Source organism: Cyprinodon tularosa, unplaced genomic scaffold (assembly GCF_016077235.1).
Source record: "Cyprinodon tularosa strain WSP-4 unplaced genomic scaffold, ASM1607723v1 ctg710, whole genome shotgun sequence".
Lineage (NCBI taxonomy): Eukaryota > Metazoa > Chordata > Actinopteri > Cyprinodontiformes > Cyprinodontidae > Cyprinodon > Cyprinodon tularosa.
In genome coordinates, this window is record NW_024039464.1 from 104,973 (window position 1) to 127,025 (window position 22,053).

A 22,053-nucleotide genomic window follows, 5' to 3' on the forward strand; every position below is an offset into this window, starting at 1 on the left:
TAGGTTAATTATTCAGGTTATACACCATTGAATAATTATTCTTCTTTTTTATACAGCCCAAGAAAACTTCAGTGATTTTGCAATTGTCGTCTGGCATCTTATCATATCCGGTTTATCACTGCAAACTCGCTTTAAGTAGTTCTTACTCTTAATAACGTCAAACTTGCTAATGCATCCAATTAATGCTGGTTTAGAGATTTTTCACACAGTTAAGGATTATGTTGGATGTATTTTGATTCTAGAGGTCAAAGCTCTACATAATTATCCCTAATTTAACTGATATGAAAATTTTAGAATCTATTGTATGAGCTATATTCAAATAAATGATCTACCTCATTTAACAGATGCTTAATAGCAAAAAAAAAAGATACATAATACATTTAGGCACTAAGGGGCTGAAGCAGCTTTGAACCATAGCTGTAAACATATATGTAATGTCCAATCTTATCTTCGCAGATACCATATATTTAAAAAAAAAAAAAATTCATTAATTTATTTACTAAAAGAAACATTAAGTTGACCAATAATTTTATTCCTGGCTGCGTTGCGCCACAATAAAACAATGTTGTACAGTAATTAGGCCCCCTAAGGGTGTTTATACTCCAGGGCTTTTCCAGTTCTTTATATCTAGAGTGATTTGTCTCTACTTAAAATATCACGTCCTCTTACAATAAACAACTGTTAGATTGTTGGATTAATTGTACAAGTTATTCTACTTTAATCATATTATACTTATACATTCATATTTACACATTTGCATATTCCTGTATACTTGTATTAAACAAAGTGTTGAAATGTTTCACTTGCTGTCTTTCTAATGCTTGTTATTAGTGTGTGCAGATGGAGTGCTGGCTGCTCAAGGTCAGCAAGGAGAAAACACGGGGAAATGCACTCACTAACACCGGAGAAAGGAGTGAAAGCTCTTATCTCATGATATTGTATGATGTGATGCAGAACTTCTGGTTCCGACTGGCTTCAACCTTCCCCCTCCCCTTAGCAGTCGGAACCACATTGTAGCCAGGGCGTTTCCTTAATAAAAGCTTGGTAGAGCGGAGACTTTTTCAGAGTGGGTTGGAGGTTGTAACTGAATGCAGTTTCTGACCCCCTCTCCTTGCAAGTAAATTATACTAAATTCTCTGTGTCCTTCTTTGTACAGGTTACTGAATAAAATGTTTGGTGTTTAAACCTAACATAGATGATTTATTCCAAGTGTAGCAGGGAAATGATATAGTTGCAGAAGAGTGGATTATATCAACTATGGTATCAAAATAATAATGATGAGCTCAAAAAACTATTCCCGATTGCCCTAATACCTCGGTGACATATACAGCAGGTGGGTGTAAACTGTCACATGTAAACATTTGACACATCCATCATATCTTATTTCCTGCTGGATCTTTTGCATCAGGATCATTGACATTGGATCCCCTTTTCACAGACTGCCTCTTGAAAAGATTATCTTTAGTGTTTATTATCAATAAAAATATAATATCTATTCAGGTTGTTCGGTACCTTCCCATTCCTTCCATTCCCCTAACCTAATGACTTATACAGTGATGATGATTATAATATAATATAATATAATGTGCAATTTACTATTTGATACCCCGTGCAAAAACCTGTTTCTCTATATTTGACACCCAGTGTAATAATTATATATATAAATATAAATATCCATTTATAGAAATACCGTGTAATGATCCTACTGCAAAAAATAAAATAAAATGTGGACACACTGTATGTACTGTATATATCCCATTCACCTTTCTCTTCCTTTGGCACCTTCTTCTTCTTTGACTATTTGAGCTGATGAAACAAGTTTATTTCTCCACTGTGAGATCAATAAAGTCAATCAATCAATCAATCAATCAATTGATTACTTTTGTCCTGTGAAAAGGTCTCTCTGCTTCAAATAATATGACTGCCTAGAGAGATCAAACAAAGCAGAATTTATACAGTACCTAATCGTATCATACTATGAGTAGGAAATACTATATAATTTATGAATAAGTATATATGTCTAATGAATAGTATTATATGTGTTAGGATTATTTTTATTATATATGTTTGTGTTTGTTAAGCCTTAATAACACCTAATGTTAAAGCTAATGTTTTCCTTGATCTACAAACACTGTGTATTATCTGGTTGAAGCCGGTAAAGTTTCCTCATGTACAAACATGTGATGTGAGATTTAATGATGATGTGGCAGGGTGGGACACTGAAATATCCTGTCCTGGGGTGATGCTGAGAAACTAGTCTATGCATTTGTTACTTTTTCAATTCAATTCAGTTTATTTATATAGCGCCAAATTCACAACACATGTAATCTCAAGGCACTTTACAGTTCAACCAGATCATACAGTCAAATTGATACAAAGTTTTCTATCTAAGGAAAACCAGTTGATTGCATTGACTCAAATACAATCCCCCACACTAGGCATGCTTGTAGCGACAGTGGAGAGGAAAAACTCCCTTTTAACAGGAAGAAACCTCCAGCAGAACCAGGCTCAGTGTGAGCGGCCATCTGCCGAGGCCGACTGGGGTTCAAGGAGACAGAAGCAGAGATACAAAAAGCAGCTGTAAAAGGCGGCCCCGTACAGGAAACACACAGCCAGGCAGACGAGCTCCAAGGCAGCTCCCATGCCAGAGGACGAAGAGAGCACATCCACTCAGTCACGGTCAGAGAAACAGGACCACACTGGAAAACAGGTCGATCTCCAACATCTATAAACAAGGGTGTTGATAGAAGCAGCACAGCTGATGTTTCTTTCCAGGATGACGTCACAGCCAAACAGGAACAGACGAGGCAAAGCTACTCTGAGGAAAAGCAGAGAGAGCAGAAGGTTAGAGATTGAACTAACAGATTCTGCAGAATAGGAGAACAGAGAGAGAATGAAGCAGAATGATGAAATGGGCGTCCCTATGTCCTCCAAAAGTCTAAGCCTATAGCAGCATAACTATAGAGATAGCTCAGGATAACCTGAGCCACCCTAACTATAAGCTTTATCAAAAAGGAAAGTTTTAAGCCTAGCCTTAAAAGTAGACAGGGTGTCTGCCTCACGGACTAAAACTGGTAGTTGGTTCCACAGGAGAGGAGCCTGATAACTAAAAGATCTGCCTCCCAGTCTACTTTTAGAAATTCTAGGAACCACTAGTAAACCTGCAGATTTAGAGCGAAGTGCTCTGTTAGGAACATAAGGAACAATCAGATCTCTGATATAAGATGGAGCTTGGCCATTTAAGGCTTTATATGTGAGAAGGAGGATTTTAAATTCTATTCTTGATTTAACAGGAAGCCAATGAAGAGAAGCCAGGATAGGCGAGATATGATCTCTCTTTTTAGTTTTCATTAGAACTCTGGCTGCAGCATTTTGGATCAGCTGAAGGCTTTTAACTACAGTTTGTGGACTTCCTGATAGTAAAGAATTACAATAGTCCAGCCTTGAAGTAACAAATGCATGGACTAGTTTCTCAGCATCACCCCTGGACAGGATATTTCAAATTTTTGCAATGTTCCTCAGATGAAAGAAGGAAATTCTAGAAACCTCTTTGATATGGGATTTAAATGACAGGTCCTGATCAAAAATAACACCAAGATTTTTTACTTTATTATCTGAAATCAGTTTAATCCCATCCAAATGAAGTGACTGGCTAATCAGTTTCTTTTTCAGAGACTCTGGTCCAAAGACTATAACTTCTGTTTTGTCTGCATTCAGAAGCAGAAAGTTAAGAGTCATCCAGGTTTTTATGTCTTCAAGACATGCCTGTAATCTATGTAATGGGTTAGCTTCATCTGGATTTATAGACAGATATAGCTGGGTATCATCAGCATAACAGTGGAAATTAATCCCATGCTGTCTGATAATTCTACCAATTGGGAGCATGTATAAAGTAAAGAGAATTGGTCCTAGCACTGATCCCTGTGGTACTCCACAGGTAACCTTTGAGCGTGTTGAAGATCTATCATTAACATGAACAAACTGAATTCGATCAGATAGATAAGATTTAAACCAGTCTAGTGCTGTTCCTTTAATTCCACAAAATATTCAAGTCTTTCTAAAAGAATATTATGGTCAACTGTATCAACTGCAGCACTAAGATCCAACAGGACGAGCACAGATACAAGTCCATTATCTGAGGCCATGAGGATATCATTAGTGACTTTCACCAGAGCTGTTTCAGTGCTATGATGAGCTCTAAAGCCAGACTGAAACTCTTCAAAAAGTTCATTATGGTGGAAGTGATCGCAAACTTGTTTGGCAACTACTTTCTCAAGAATTTTGGAGAAGAAAGGAAGATTGGATATAGGTCTATAATTAACCAAGTCATCTGGGTCAAGAGACGGTTTCTTAAGCAGAGGTTTAATTACAGCAACCTTAAAAGCTTTAGGTACATATCCCTGTAACAGAGATAGATTAATCACATCTAAAATGGAGGAGGAGATCAAAGGGAATACCTCCTTAAATAATCTGGTTGGAACTGGATCTAACATACAAGTTGAAGGCTTAGATGAAGACAATAATTTTGCTAATTCAGAGAGTTCAACTGGATCAAAGCAGTCTAAACCCGGTTCAGATTCCATGACTACCTCAGGTTCAATCGCGGATAGAGGAGGGCTTATGATCTTATTTTTAATAAGATCAATCTTATTTATAAAGAATCCCATAAAATCATTGCTGCTAAGAGCAGGTGGAATGGACGGTTCAACAGAGCTATGGCTCTGGGTGAGTTTGGCAACTGTATTAAAAAGAAATCTAGGATTATTCTTATTCTCCTCTATTAATGAGGAGAAGTATGCTGCTCTTGCTTTACAAAGGGTCCTCTTATACAGCAGTAAACAATTTTTCCAGACTAGAAAGGACTCTCGCAGGCCTGTGGAGCGATATTTTCTCTCCAGTTTCCTAGCATTTTGCTTCAAAGTACGCAGCTCTGCATTAAACCAAGGAGCAAGCTTTCTATTTTTAACGGTTTTCATTTTCAAAGGAGCTGCGTTGTCTAAGGCAGTACGCAGAGAACTAGCAACCCCATCAACAAAATAATCAACCTGTGAAGGGGAATAAGCTAAGCTTTTGCACTCTGCAGCACTGCTCAGTGACACAGAGGAGAGAGAAAGTGAAGCAGATTCTTTAAAATTTATAACTGCACTATCTGATAAAGATCTACTAAAATGGAACCTTCTTTTGGGGGAGGAGAACTCTGTTAAAGTAATCCTGAAGGTTATTAGAAAGTGGTCAGAGAGGACAGGGTTGTGAGGAAATACTGTTATTTCTTCACATTCTAGTATGAAGATGAGAATGCGTGGGACTATTCACATTTTGAACAAAGCCAATAGTGTCTAAGATAGCATTAAAGGCTGCTCTTAAGCTATCACCTTCAATGTCAGCATGGATGTTAAAATCTCCCACTATGATGACCCTGTCAGTATTTAATACCAAATCAGAAAGGAACTCTGAAAACTCATCTAAAAATTCAGAGTAAGGACCTGGTGGACGATACAAAGTTACAAAAAGAAGAGGTTTTCTTGCCTTGAAATTTGGATCAGGGAAATTAAGGGTTAAATGTTCAAAAGAGTTGTAGGTATTAATTGTTTTGGGAGTAATCAGTAAGTCAGACTGGAAGATTGTTGCTACTCCTCCTCCTCGCCCAGAACTTCTGGGGATGTGAAAATTTAAATAGCTTGAAGGCTATTATAATTCTTTACAATCAGGAAGTCTACAAACTTAAATTAGAAGCCTTAAGCAGATCCAAAATGCTGCAACCAGAGTTCTTATGAAAATTGAAAACAGAGATCATATTTCTCCTACGCCAGCTTCTCTTCATTGGCTTCCTTGTAAATTCAAAATAAAATTTTAATTTCTTTGTAGAATTTAAAATCTTCCTTCTCACATATAAAGCCTTAAATGGTTAAAAGTTCCATGTTATATCAGGGATCTGATTGTACCTTACAGTATGTACAGAGCATTTTACTCTCAGTCTGCAGATTTACTAGTGGTTCCCAGAATTTCTAAAAGTAGAATGGGAGGCAGATCTTTTAGATATCAGGCTCCTCTCCAGGGTAGGCTTAAAACTTCCCCTTTTTTTTAAAACTTATATTAAGGGTGGGTCAGGTTACCCTGATTTATCTCTATAGTTATGCTGCTATAGCCTTAAACTACCGGAGGACACAAGGACCACTTTTCATCATTTTGCTTCATTCTATCGCTATTCTCCTACTCTTTCGTATTTGTTAGTTCAACCTCTGGCTTTGTGCTCTGTCTGCTTTTTCCTCATTATAGTAGGTTCATCTGGTCTGTTCCTGTTTGGCTGTGACACCATCCTGGAGAGACACAAAAGCTGTGCTTCTGCCATCAACACCTTTGTTTATAGATGTTGGAACTTGGCCTGTTTTTCAGTGTAGTCTAGTTTCTCTTACTATGAGTAACTGTATGTGTAATCTTTCATCCTCTGACGTGGGAGCCGGCTTGGGTTTGATTACTGGCCCAGGGTCTCTCTGCATGGAATTTTTGTGTTCTTTCTGTACATGTGTGTGTTCTTTGTAGGTACTCAGGCTTCCTCCCACAGGTTAATTGGATTCTCTAAATTGACCTTGTTCTATTCCTCTGTGTTGATGTGCAGTAGACTGATGACCTGTCCAGGTAGTATCCTGCTTTTTGCCCAACGACTGCTGAAGATAGGCATCAGTCAATGACCCTGACGGACAAGTGTAAGAAGATGGATCGATTTATACAAACATTTTGCACCACACTTCTACACACAAACATACTATGTTGATATTGCCATATACTTTACTGGGGTTCGTACTGATTTTGTTTACAAAAAAATGAAGTACTATAACTGCTTATAAATTGAAAGGATGTTAGCATCACCTGCAGGTGAGCTCTATGCACGGTGATATTTTTACTTGTAATCCCAGACACCCTGAAGGCAGATTTTTGTTCTTTTTCGACTTTTCAAAAAATTCAAAGAAAATAAGCGCTTTTTAAATTTCAGGCGTAACTGAGACCCTTAAGTTAAAACTATAGAAAGCTGCAGGTGCAACGACAAATGTAATTTGCAGCAAATGAATAAGGTAAACCCACAAAGCTGGATGTTGAAGGTACAAAGAACATCGTGTTCATTTTGTATTTATTTTTAAACCCAACATTGCTTCGCTAACCTTTAGAGGTTTAGAGGTTAAGGTATTATTAAGATCTCTTTCTATGAGCAGCGTGGTCATCCTATGAATTATATAGTTGTCCTGAATCAATACTAACAGACCGCAGGATTAAAACTAAATTGATAACAGCCTAGAAATTGTAAAGAAAAGGTTGTTATGACTCTGTTAAACATCAGCTTATCTATAAATATTTAAAGTTCACATAAAAAAAAGAGAGATGTGGATAAATTAACTGTTTATGGAAACCATTAAGATATGACCCTTAACATACAGTTACTGAGAAGCTGGTGTATATGTAAAATATGATTGATTTAGATCATTTAAATGCTGCTTATATAGATTCTTCATTAGGAATCTATACAGGCTACTAATTGAACAAATTTTGTTAAGTGTATAAAAATCCAGGTAAACCCCAAGTTTTGTTTGCACTTTCACCACCTCATTATTCACCTCCACTTCTGCCTTGAGAAGAAAGAAATGTCTGATGTGCTGCATCCAACAAAATATAAATTCATATATTTATAATGGTTTCCTCCAGGGCCCACAAAGCAGTCGATGTGTACTTAGTTGTATTGTTCATCAATGATCTAACAACTACAAAGTCCTGTGAAAATAACCTGAGGTGAACAGAGTGAAAAGCAATGATAAATGTACAGGTCTCTGTGGGACTCATGTGCACCCAGTCCTTCAGACTCATAGTTTAAGGTCTGCTTGTTTCAGGTAGTTATTGCTTAGGGCTATTGTGGGGTCATCCGTCTGTGTCTGGTGGAGATTGTTGAATTGTAAATTGATCTGACCTTTGTATTTAAAACACAAGAGAAATCAAAGACCATAATCTTTGCAGGTAATTTTCAGAAAGATATTCAATGAGAATGATCAAATGTCGGGGGTTTTTTTTGTTATATGTTCACTTTCATATGTCACAAGCCATAATATTGTTGGTTCAAACGTTGAGATGGTGCAATAAAAACATTTTGTAAAGGAATGAAAAAAAAAAAGCTCCTTTGTACAAAAACAAACAAATGCAATATTCTTTACAGATGAAATGCTCACAAGAGCATTTTTTTTTATTTCTTAATTGAAATAAAGGCCTTATACCCCAGCTCACCTTTTCAGATTAATACTTTGCTTAAAAGTATTTACAAATTGTTTTTTTTTTTTCTTTTTGGAGAACATGTTTCACAAAAGCCATAAAACTAAAGCCTTCAGGATCATGGAACTGTAAGAAATAAGGTTAACCTCCTTGAGATGGCATGTGAGGGCAACAAATCACATGGATGCAAGGCCACAATCATCTTTTTCAATAATAAAAAAAAGATTTATTTGTCTAAACTAAAGCTGTATGACTTTTGGTTTGGCAGTTATCTGAAAAAATAAAATTTTGCAAGCCACATGGCTAAAGGTAAGGTTTTTAACCTTGTTTTATGTTACTAAACAGAAGTGTTACTCTTACTGTATGTCTTTTTGAGCTAAAAAGACACACATATATAGCTTATCTGTATGATCCAAAAATTCCCTGCTGGGGGACTCTTTGAGAAATTTGTATTTTCTCAAAAGCTAAAGAGCAACTACTTAATGTCTTTCACACATGGCATACATGTTGTAAAACCAATCTAGCTTCTTTTTTTTTTCCGAAACATTTTGAGATTGAAGAGGTGAGGCTGAGGTCCTGGTGACAGTGTGAGAGATGAGCTGATTTGGTGAGCGGTCTAAGGACTGAACACCATCTGCATCCAGAATATCAATAATACATGAGGGGATTAGAGATTTGTGTCCCGCGAAATCACTTTTATTTATGGAGCTTCTTCAGCATTATGCATCTGAAGACATAATCAGTGGAGCTGTGATCAATGTCTCGACTCCAACTGGATGATGGAAGTGGCAGAGCACAGACAAAATAGATCAGTGCACTTCACTTTTTGAAGACATTGTGTTGGTATTGCCCTTTATCAGAAATGCTAGAGACTGGGTTTATAAGGAAAATGTTTGCATGAATGTTGCACTCAAACTTTGAAAACTACAAATAAGATTCTCACAAAGAAATAGGCTCAAGGATAATGCAATCATAAACCTCCCCTTTATCTTCAAATATCCTCATGCTGTCATTTAGTGTTGGCATACACAGTTGGGTTTGAAGGACTGTTTGCATGATCGAATTGCAGACATGAACTTGAGGCCATACTTACAGAGGCACAGGTCACAGAGATGAGGTCTGGGAATGGATGGATAAAATATTGGCACGATTACAGAAAAATCAAAGAGAGAAAAAACAAAACAAAAAACAAGGAATATATACAGGGAGAAATGAGGAGAGAGGCAGAGCAAGCAGGTGTGGAAAAATCAGGGGAGATTGAGGAACAGTTTAGATAAATAAATGAAGAGTGAGCTAAGGGGAGGGAAAGGAGAAGAGAAAAAATGACCAGAAACAGAAACACAGGGAGGAAATTTATCAGAATAACTATACAAAATGCTAAAACACTAGAACGCAAGAATCAACTGAGGATCTAATCCAAAAAGCGCAATAACTAAAATCGACCCAACCACAGAACATAAGGATTAGGACATGGATTTGTCATATGACATGTTTTATTATATCCCAATGAGTATAACAACAAAATAGTTCTCTACATTTTTTACAAAATCAAATATTTACTTCTTCTAGTTTTCTCATTTGTGTGGTAAAATGTGTCTGTCCCTAATCAATTTCTCTACTGCCTATCGATTTATCAGCTATACTGTTCTGAGTTTGACATAATAGATTTCTCTGTGGAGAGGGGATTTACTTTGGTCCTACTACCTGGAGGACACACTGGAAAAAAATCTTTTCAATGCAATTTCTCCTCAAGCTACTATTTGCAATCAAAAGACTTGGAATTGGAGGTTAAACCAAAGATTAGATGAACACTGATATGATTGTGGGGATAAATTTCATCTGTTCATGCAGAATGTTAATAAAACATGAGTTGTTTGGAGGCTGTGCATGCACCTGATATGGAGCTTAGTATGCACAATAGTGCTGAAGATATAATCAGCTGAGATAATTGGCTTTTCGTTAACAAGAAAATTACAGAATTTCACATGTCTTGAATAAATAGGTTTGGGGAATATGGGAGCCCATTTTTTCCATGATAAATATGAGGAGACAATCAATCTGGGCAGGTTTCAGGCTAAGCAAATGTGGCAATGATATAAAATGTAGAACAATCAGTACCCTAAAAAATTGCAGCCCAAAGACATCTTTCGGTAAAAGGATGATCAATGGCAGTTAAAGAGGTAAATTTAAACTAATTTGCTTAAATGTATCAGAATAGATGCAGATGAACCTAAAGATTTTTATTAAACGTTACCCTTAATAAGATAAATTCTATTCACAAAGCACCCTAGGAGCTTCGTGAATAGCAGGAGGATTTTAGCAGACCTAAGAGCATTTCAAGCAGAGAAGATGGTGGAAACAGAGAGCTTTTTGGCAGATACACCACCGAAATAATGGAATGAAAGAGCACATAACCTTATTATCCCTAAAGACAGGAAGTAGTTTCAGCAGCCGGACGGTTTTAAAGTGCAACTCTAGTAAATGTTACTTTATTAAGGACAAATAAAATAATATAGAAAAATATTAAATAATCAGCAATAAAAAGTGAAAACAAATGTACAAATCATATAGTACAGAATACATGATATATTTGCAGACTGTCAAATACTATGTCCCTTTACCATTTTTAAAGAACTGAAAAGATTTGTAGGGAAATATCAAAATTAAATGTGTAAGTTAAAGTACAATTATATGCACACTGTAAGCATAAAAAGAAGTTGTAAATGAGGTTAAACATATTTTGTTGTGTTTTACATGATAATAATAATATCTGTGCCTAAATAGTAATCTAGAAAAATCTCTCACGCCATGCCACCTGTTCCCAGGCTTTTTGTTGATTCTATGTTTACAGGCTGGTGTGTGAAAGTAGAGAAAAATAACCGACATTAATATTAAATTGATGAAGTAGTAAAATTACCAGCATGGGGAGTAAACAACAATAGGCATATCAAAATAATGATGATGAGTATGCAAATAAGGTTCAATTAAACAATTTGGTGTAACAATTATTGTAGTTTTCCTACATTGTATTATTGTAATAGAATACTCAATCCAGTCTAAATTATCTCCTAATTCAGACTTATTTATTTTTAATGATTACTTGGAGCACATTTGTTGCTTTCTGTTTGTTTCTTCTGTCAGCATATCACAGCTCTAAGAGAATAGTATCTATCATTGATTTATACAGTAAATTACAAAACTCATACACATTAACTTTTGCAGAAATATGCAGTAGTGATAGGAAAAGAATACTTGGTTTTAATAACAAAAAAGAAAACAAATGTGTTGTACAAATTCATAAATCCTCTAAATTTATAAAACCTTATTGCAATAAAGTTACTGTACTTCAGCCAGTGACTCTTTTGGTTTCTATGTCTAACAGATGTGCTTCAAAGTTACATTATTGCATATTCTATGTCAGAAGGGATAGAGAAAATCCAAGTTTTGCCAAAATAGATTTTATTTTATCAAAGTCACACCGTTTGTACAGTATGGTTTGATCTACATCCTTCAAGTGAAGTTCTGGCAATATGTTATTGGGGTTGTTGTTATGCTTGAATATTACCCTGTATTCAACCCATTCACTAATTTTACTCAAAATCAGAATCAGAAAGCTTCCCTGAGTCCACTGAAGAAAAGTATTCCTATAGCATGTTGATTCCAACATCATCTCTCATCTGGTAATGGTGTGTTCAGGGTATTATTTGATGTGAGCTTTTGGCCAGAAAGTCTAACAAAGGATTCCTATAGTAACACTCTTCCATTATGGCCAAATTTGTGGAGTGTACAACTAATCTACTTTTGACATTTCATCTCACCTTAACTGTGGATGCCCACAGCTCCTCTAGAGTTGTAGTCTTTGGGAATTCTACACTTTGTTCATTAGTGTTCTTGAGGAGATTCCGAAGGCTTTCACTGAAGAACGTAGCAGAGACTATGCTTGTTGTCAATGTCAAAACGGAAGATAGAAAAAACAATGTTTAAATAGTACAAAGTAAGAAGTGTTCTTTAGAGGGTTATGGTTGGTTTAAAAAAACCACAACTTTATCTTATATTTAAACCTAAATGTACCCATTTAGATACAGTTGCAACCTGATAAACTCACAAAAAAGAAGGAAGGCAATGAGAAGAGTTTATCGATTTAAATCCAACATTGTCATTCCATCTCTGCGGCTTGTTGGGTAGCAGACCAGGCTGTGGATATGAAAGTCTTTTCATGCTTGCAGTGGAAGCTGATTGGATAATGAGGAGGTGTGGTTGAATACTGATTGGCTGCTTGATAGACGGATGAGTCCTGATTGCATGGGGGTAAGTGATTCAGTTTATTCAGTTGAACTTTCTCCTAGGCTTCATTAGATACAGGTGGATTTTCTCGAATAATAAGACACCTGGTTGCTCTGCAACTTTAAGGGGGATTTAATTAAGTCAAGTCAAAAAAATTTCTAAGATGATTAGAAAATGTGACAATTTTATCTAATTTTTATTAACTGTCCATAAAAATACATAAAAAATGCTAAATTTATTAAATGGAAAAAAAGTTGAAGAGTTAAAAACTCAAGTACTATTCAACCTGGTGATCATGTTTAAAAGTTTAATCTCTGGACAGTTTTCAAAGTGGCAAAAACTCTGTTGACTCTAGATTGTTAGATTAGGACACTGTAATGTCACATGTGGTCTGTTTTGTACTTGGCTTCTTGTGCACTTCAAATAAATGACTAAATGATTGCTAAAAACAACCTAAACAAAACTCTTCTTTTTTGGTTTGACAGAGTTGTATATATCAATATTGTTTTGTAACCACTGAGCAAAAAAACCAAAGATCTATTTCAGATTCATTTTCACTAACAATTATGATAAAGTCTGACAACATAGTCAACAGAGTCTGCGTCATTTGTAATCAGTCAGATGCTTCATTTCTCTAGTGCAGCACACTCATCACATTCCTAATCAGGAGAAGGTTTATCCTGTACACCTTGACTTTGCAGCAGGAATGCAAAGCACACTCTTCACATGCCACTTCTTTTAACACTTATCGTTGCTTTTCAATTGCATGAATAGCCGTTTACCAGCTCTATCATAGGATAGAGATAAAGACTTTTTTTTTTCAGAACATTTGACACTCGTCTTAAGTTGGCATTAATTTAATCAGCATTCTAGCAAAGTGTGCTATGCATATATGTTGTCCATATGTTACATCACGTAGTGGATGAGCAAATGGTATTGAGGTTCTTTTTAATCACATCAAAACGTTGCAACATTGATATGTTGAAATGTGGGTGTTGACAAAGCTCTGAATGATTATGATTTGGGATTAAAAAGCTAAACCTTCAGAAAACAACACAAAGATAATTTTACTGGCAGTATAAGGTGGATTCCTTACCAAATACAATGTCACATAAACAAAAAAACCCAAAATTTAAATCTAATTTCATTATTGTTATATATTAATGTATTCAAAATGTGTTAATCTTCCATTATTTTACACAATCATACCTATATTTAGTTACAATAGTTTAAAAAGCATTGATTTTGTTACTAAGGGCCATGAATTTTACACTGGATATTTTGTTTATCTGTTTACCTCCCACAGAGCCACAGATTATATGGTTGACTTTCTCCAGCTGGGTTAAAAAAAAAATACCCACAAATCCTTTGATCAAAGCATTCTGCTGCATCTCATGAGGCCTAGAGGGAGAGCTGTTGCAGTGTATACTAATCAACAGTGTCACAGAAAGAGCAACAATAGAGCATACTTCATACAGTATGAAGAATTGGGCACTGGGATGTCTCAATCACAAAAAAAGTATGACCCATTTCTTGGTGCCTTCCTACTCATCTACCTTATACAACTTATTCCACTGTTATACATCAGGTAATAAAAGAGGAAAGAGTTCAGAGGTAAGTGAAAATCTCATGAAGGAAGAAAATGATGTACACTTCAGAAACTCTGCTGAATGGGGTAGTTCGGTTGGCAGTCATATCTGCAGTGATAAGTGTCTTTCATTATATCACTGCTGCTGCAGATATAAAAAAGGTAGATGTCAATTCACTGAACCACAAATGGTTCCTCCTAGAAATGCCAAATTGAATGTTGCTACTAGATAAAACTGAAAAACCTAATAGTTGCAAAAATACTGGATAGTTACATTTTCAAAGGTATCAATTTTGCATTGATTCTGCATTCATCCTGAGGTTGCAAATTTTCCTATCAGGATGTTCGGCACAATGGGAATTATTAGTGCAGCAATTACGATCCACTGTAGAATTTTCATACACCCCAATTCTTTACAAAGCTTTCATTGTAGGCTTGCACTAGTACTAGTGCTCCTTCAGTGTTCACTGGAAAAATGCAGGGAAGGCCCCTCACATGGAAGCCCAGATTCAGGGACAAACTAACATGCAAACATAAAGCTTAAGGTAAATTAGAGAGATGAATCCCTCCAAAACTTGTTTTTTATCAAAGAAAGGATGCAACAGTATTCAGAAAGAACAAATTTCATATGGAAATACCTCTGGCTTGGGATTCAAACCCAAGACCTTCTCACTGTAAGTAAATCATTCTATCAGTAACTCTACACAATGCAACAAAAGGATAGAGTAATACACACTCTTACAGTGGGAACCAGCCAATAACTGAATAATTTATTTTTGCTCTTGAAATAACTGAAGCGTTTGAGGAGATTCAGTGGAACCAACAGGCAGCTGCCGCTCTCTTTCTTAATCAACCAACTCCACTAAGACCACCACTCACCTGCTTGTCCTCCTTGTCTGCTGCACCCACTGCTCCCGCTTCCTCATTGCCCTCAACAGTCTCCTCTGTGCCTACAAACCACTCCCAGTGCAAACGCTGTGCTCACCTAGGAAAGAAACCCTCCGTTGTTCCTCCCGAAAATCAGCCTGATGACACCACAACTGCTCTGGTGCATCGAACTGACGTCACTACTGACTCCCCAGTCAGTCAGCCTGACCTCACCTCGGCCGCTCCTGCGAGTCAGGCTAAACACCCAGCAGTTGCCAGTCATCTCTGCCACTACTTCTATGACTCTCAGCTGTCCCCCACGAGTTGGATCACGTCTCCTCCAGTCGGAGCTCCTCATATCAAGGAGGCGCTTCTGTGAGACTTATGTGGGACTTATCCCCCCTGTTCGGTGGCATCAGTCATGCCTTCTGTCCCACTGTCAGTGGGAACTGAGTCAGAGTCTGCTCAGCCGGCCAGAACTGAGATTTTAGCTGATCCAGTTCTAGTCAAAGAGAACACTTCTGTGCCCATCCACGTTCAGGTGGACACCTCAACTCCTTTCGCCAAGGGTATGGCTGACTCCACGGTTCCTGCTCCTTTCGCTATGCGTCTGGTGGACTCCTCAGGTCCTGTTCCTGTCGCTGAGGGTCTGGTGGATGCCTTGTGTTCTGCTCTTGCTACCTTTTTGGTTTTTGTTTCTTGTCCTCCTTCTGAACCCCCATCCACCCACCCTGGATGGGTTGTTTATGGACTTTTCAGGGCATCTGGTATCAGCCCTTAAGTGGGGGGTACTGTCATTGTCTTCATTCTGTTTAAGTTTTTTCTTTTAGTTTTCATTGGTTTTATTTCCATTTTGTGTTATTCTAGTTGTTTCTGGTTGTATTTTAGTGCTTATATATTTTTGTTTACCCTCTTGTGTCAGTCTGCTCCTAGCTCCCTTCTTGATTCTTCTGTCCACACCTCCCAATCTGCTGATTAATCTGGTCTTTGTTCAGTCTCCCATTTATATCCCTCCTCTTCAGTTACTGTTTGCTGGTTCCTCATCATTTCTTAGGTCCTCATGTGTGTTTTCCTCGACCTCTCCTGGTTTTCTGTGTTTTGCTATTTTTGCCTCAGTTGCCACCCTTTGGAAAAGTAAAAGAAATCATCTCAGCCTTAGTCTCTGCATTTGGGCCCTCTTCAAACCTCCACACAACCTGACAATAACGGGTACAACAATCAATACCAGTACAACCTCCCTCTTAACAAGACAGTTTTTTTTTTCCTTTGGTAAAAATAATTTAATAAATTGACCACTTCACTGTTGCCTTGCAGCAGGAGGTTCCTGGGTCTGATTTTGAGTTTCTTCCCAGCTGACCTGTGTCACCAGTGCATGTTCATTAGTCTTGGTAGTATAGGCTTTCAGGAAAATGAAACTCCCACAGGTTTGTGACATCCCAGCCATCCAACATGTACACAGCTAAATATGCCCCTGTTTGCACAGCTAAGTGCTCTGTGTGATGTTTTTCCTTTTGGCTCTGATCAGACAGGCTGGCTCTGATTGGCACAGAATGGAAAAGGTTATCCCTGTTTTAGAAATCCAAGTCAGAATACTTTTTTTTCCTTTTAGCAGGGCAGCCAGAGCACGGTTCTGCTCTAGGTTTTTACAGTTCAGTGTACCAATTATTCTCATATTGGATTAAATAAAAAAAGTTATTTTATACATCCTTGTATTTACATTACCCAACATAATGTTCATGACAATTTTATGTTTAGAAACAGTTTAAAAAAAACCTGAATATTTATTTGGCCACTTATTTATTAGCTGCCTCTATAAAGGTGATGTATGGCTATAAAATCCTTTAAGCTATTGCTGACTGTTCTTTACCTTAGTGTCTCTTCTATTCATAGGCTTGTTATCCATTTTCTTCATATTTAAAGTAGTAGGAAAATGTTGAATAAAAAAAACTGTTTCTATATTTATGAAATAAATTTGAAAATTAAAAAAAGTTTTTTTTCTCAGTTTTGGTTTCAAATTGAAAAAATAATGATATATGGTTTATAGTTTTATAACAATTTTTTCGAAAAGGGAAAATTAAATGTTACCAACAATAATGGTTGTTTTTAAAAACAAATAAAGGATTATCCATACATTGTTTATTTAAAAAAGGTCTCCCTTGCTGTATCTTGGCTCTCCTGAATATTCTTGCAGTCCAGAATCCTTCGCTTTGAACCAGACTTGGCTTTAGAAAAAACAAAACAAATTAAGACTTAATTTTTATTCAAGAACCCACTCCACAAACATTGGTATACAAAATCATTCCGATAATACTTTAAATCAAGAACTAAGGATTTGACAAAGACATTACACTGAGCAGTTGACCAGAAACTACATCCCACAAAATTTCAGTCTATCCTAAAAATTGATGCTTCCTTTATTTATTTTACAAATATATCATCTGACTTCCACCTACCTGTTGAAGATATTGACCAAGCTCTGCACTGGTGGCCCATCTATGCGATACTGTTCTTATGTTTGATGCAAACTTTTTATATTCAACCTTTATTTATTGCAAGATGAAAAACTTGATATTGTTAAAGATCTGCAAAACTTTTTAGCTTGAATCATCTTTACAGCCATGTTCTTACAGAGAAGACCATTAGATGCAAAGTAATTTTGGCTTTATGCTTTTCTTTAGATGCAACCTTTGCTAATGCAGTAAGGTGATGTTTTCAACAAATCTGTTCCACCTTTAACAATAAACAGTCATCTAATTAGATTAACAATTTTATAATTGCTTGATATTATTAATACTCCATCTGTGCTTTAATAATATCAACCAAAATATTGATACATAGAAAAGGTGTTTTCAAAGCAGTTAAACTATCTATCTCATTGCAATGAGTAATATTGATCTTATTATTCTGCATCATAATCTTAAAGTGATTGAAAAAGAATGTCAAATGTTGTGAATCATTATATTTGTGTTGCTGATGAGAGAACTGAATGACAAATTCACCCAGTCGAACTCTACTTGGTTCTACAAGTGTCAATTTTACGTTTACCCTGGAAACCTTTACTTTCTTTTATGTATTATTATTATAGAATGACTACAAAGCGAAAACGGTGACAGAAAGTTGGTGTTTTATGGTCCGTGCTGCTTCCAAGCTGCTTCGGAGAGTGTTCTGATGGTAGCTGCTCGCTGCAGGTGGTACAATAAAAAAAAGAATATCTAAAAAGAAAATCTCAGCCTAACTTTGAAGCTTTTTGTCATAGAGTATATAAAGAGAGCAAAGAGAGTTGCACAAAAGGTTTCTGTCTAAGGAATTCAATGACAAAGTTTAAGAATGACTTTAATTTGGTATTTATATATACAGCACATTTTTGAGTAATTCTTAACTATAACAGATAGATTCTGAAAATGTGCTTTCGCTGGATTGTTCCAGGTTAACCTTAAATATACATACCTTTATGGCCCTGTATTTCTTTCTTCGTCTTATTTTTTATTTTATTTTTTTTGCAGGTTGTGGCTTCTTAAATCTGCTAGGCTTTAAAAGGTTTGTCTTGGAAAAGTTCTTATAAATCTCCCCCAGCTCAAAAGTTTTCATCATTAATCCACATCTATCATTCTATTTCCATCAGGCAGAAACTTTCGAAATGGAAGCTAATTAGTTGTAAGCACAGAAATCACTATGCTCAAATATTTACCTCAAAAAGGTGAGTCCAACACATCTTCAAATAAAGTCTATGATATTTACAAATAACAAGTGTGAGGAATGGGTAAAGCACTGTTTGGTACTGTAATTTATCCCAGTCAGTCCTCTTACGGGAAGTTGCTAAATGAAAAACTCTTTCTGGTTTTCGCCTTGAACCCTTAGAGAGCCTGCCTGGCTGCTGACGGGGAACTCATGGCTGTCCTCAGACTTCGCTGCTTTTACTTCCTGGTTCCGATATGTTTCTTTCCTGATGCAAATGAACCGAGCCATGATCGCTGCAGTACACATGATGACAAAAATGACCACTGCAATCACACCTGAGAACAAAAAACACAAAATACATTAGAGAATCAAATGTTATCAAAGCTTCCTAAATCTTATTATTTATAATGGTTCAAAGCATTAAACAATGAAAACATAAAACATAAAAAAAACTTTAAATAATTTTCATCTGAATCAAAAAAGCGAAATACATCGAAAAGAAACTTAACAACGTATATTTTGAGTATACAGAACCCAGAATTCTGATTGTCAGCTAAATGAAAATATTACATTAGAAAAAAGGAACCAAACTAGAGAATTAACAAAGAAATCTCAATCTACTAAATAATATGTACATGTGCTGTACAGATTATAAGCTCAGTAAAGAGTTGAGCCTCCTTTAGTATGAGGTAACCCAAAAAAAAAAAAAAAAAACAATGCTTGTCTCACAAACATGATATCAATGGATAGCAGATTAACAGGGCTTTCTGAACTCCAATATGCTGGATCAGGTGTGTTGAAGCAGGGAAACAGCTAAAACTTGGACGCCAGTGTGCCTTGAGGAAAAGGGTTAAAAGACACTGCTGCACTGATGCATTCACTGACGTATGACTACAAGCTATTTTAATGAAATGCTCCTTACCTCAGACAATGCAAAATTCAGTTCCAAATGAAACCCCCAATACCTCTGTAAATTCTTAATTGACTATGCTTCATAATCTTCTCAAGGCTGTCGCTTTCCTCATGCTTCATAAAGACTTTTTTCTACCACATTTTTTCCTTACAATTAATTATTATAATTGGTTAGAGAATTTGACCACCTGCTGGAAAACTGACAGGTTGTTCACCAAAAAGGTTATACTTTTATAAGAGTTTGTGTCTTTGCCTGTCTGTACGGCAAAAGTAGAAAAGTTATAGACAGATTTTAATGAAAGAGGTTGGATTATCATCAGAGGTGTCACTTATGCCAAGGAACAATCTATTACATTTTGGTGAGGATTCAGATCATAATCTGGATACAGGATTTAAAAAAAAGATTATCTAACATTGTGAGTTGGGAATAATGCACCACTAAACCAGAGGGTGGCAGAAGCAAGTATGGACAGCCTCAGCATCAGGCTCAAAAAGTCCGTAAGTAATTAAATAAAGACAAAGATATAAGAAAAGGGAACGTTGTTGGTTTGTTAGCAGGATCAATTGAAAACCTATGAACGGATTTTATGGAAATGTTTTACCAGAGGCATGCTTCATGCCAAGAAGCAATTCATATAAATTTGGTAATGATGTAGATCATTGGAAAGGTTTAGCTATAGGCGTAGGTCATAATTGGGGCAAAATATGCTGCTTGGCAGACGTCTGCAGTCTCAGAGTGCTTTTCTTGTTAAAAACATATTTATTACATATAATAAAATAAGGAATTTGGGGATTTCAATAAATGTTAACCTCTTAAAAAGCATAAAATTCCACCGGTAAATTTTTTAACAGCAGGTAAAGCCATTGCGCGCAGCTCCAAGCTGACACCAAAAGTTCCAAACCCCACAGCTCTGGAACTGTTATAGCTAGAGGTCTGAAATTATCTGCATTTGTGGTTGAGATTATGTAAAACAAATATATCACAATAAAACCTGCTTTTTCTCAAGAATGTCTTCATTGCTGCCGTTCAAAAAAGACCTATCATTTCCGAGTATAAAAAAAACAAAAAAACTTTGAGTCATGTTTGACCTGATGCAGGTTTGTTTGCATTCTAGTCAACCAATTTTTATTGATATATTAGGAAAAGGATGTTAGCTTTCAAATAATGTATTGCACATGTAATTTGGGCTTACAGTTCCTAAGTTATTTGGTTTTCCATTTGGGTATGCAAAATAGGCAAGGATTACCCAAAATGAGGTGGATGTTAAGAGGTTAATAATAAGTATTACCATCACCCAGTGGATCTATTAATCTTTTAATTGATTACTGAAATATATCATATTATCATAATCTTCTAATTTGATAAGATTTGATCTTCTAATTTGATATTATTCTCTGTAGGAAACAAATGTCTTAGCATCACATTAATGGTGGGCATAATTGCAGTGCTAGAGTAGAGAGTAGAGAGTAGAGTAGAGAAATTCGATTTTCCAAGGTGCATTTCCGATGGATAATGTTGATTTCCAGACACGTTGTTAGGTTTCCATTTTACCCTTTTTTATGGTAAGCTAATGCATAACAATGACCTCTCAATATTTTGGGGCAAAACAAAACAGGCTTCAAGTCTGCTACAAATCCTAAAAAGTTTAATTTAACCATTATCATTACCAATGAAATTATTGATTTTACCTCCAATTAGAGCTGAATCACTCCTACTGGTGTTGACTAAAGGCTGTCCTGGATCTACAAAGTGAGGTTGGTCTGCAATCAGATAAAAAAATAGGAAATATAAATGGGCCACCAAAAGAAATAAAGAAGAGTTTAACAGCATATAACGAATGGAAACAGATACTTTCTCTTTTTCTCTTTTAAAACAGGAGAGAAAGAAATGCAAAAAAACATTTTTTAAAGTCTCAGTAGAGCCTTGAAGGACTTCCCAAAAGCTGTCTGATGACACTCATATGTCGATGTGCCATCTCTGCCTGAGAAGAATGTTTGATGAGCCATTTAGAAAACCTAATGAATCACCATAAGTAGAATTTTAAAAATACAACAGACAGAGACCAAGGCAAGAAAAACCCAGTGATGTGAAGCTGATGATCGGGTTAAGACATAAACATGCTCCTTTTACCTGATAATGAATGTGTAGTTTCTGCTGCATAGGAATCAGCTGGAGACGATGAAGCACAGCTTGATGGTACCAGGGGACTTGTGACAGTAACACGGCTGTCAGGATGGAGGAGAGCAGCTTTCAGAGGATAGATGGAATTAAATCGAACACCCGACAGACAACCTGTGAACCCAATACTGGTCAACCCAGCAAGATTGGCGTCTAGGCCTTCTGACTCTGAGAAAACACAGACAAGCAACAAGACACCCTCGTTATTAGCACAATTCAATAACAGCTTTCAAATACAGCACAGATAAAACACAACTCATTGTTATAATGAGACAAAAGCTGCGAAGATACTTCA

At 36.3% G+C, this 22,053-nt stretch overlaps 1 protein-coding gene across 1 annotated transcript in view; it reads right to left on the reverse strand.

The window, feature by feature from the left end:
• Positions 1-18,480: 18,480 nt before the first annotated feature.
• The window catches only part of LOC119772506 (contactin-associated protein-like 4), a 110,852-nt gene continuing 107,279 nt past the window's right edge, over positions 18,481-22,053 (reverse strand). Inside the window, exons 22-24 of the mRNA XM_038268947.1 lie at positions 21,711-21,926; positions 21,269-21,340; positions 18,481-19,002 (exon numbers count right to left, since the gene is read on the reverse strand). Of these exons, the coding sequence (XP_038124875.1) occupies positions 18,806-19,002; positions 21,269-21,340; positions 21,711-21,926 (485 nt within the window). The 3' untranslated portion in view covers positions 18,481-18,805. The remainder of the gene's footprint in view (positions 19,003-21,268; positions 21,341-21,710; positions 21,927-22,053) is intronic.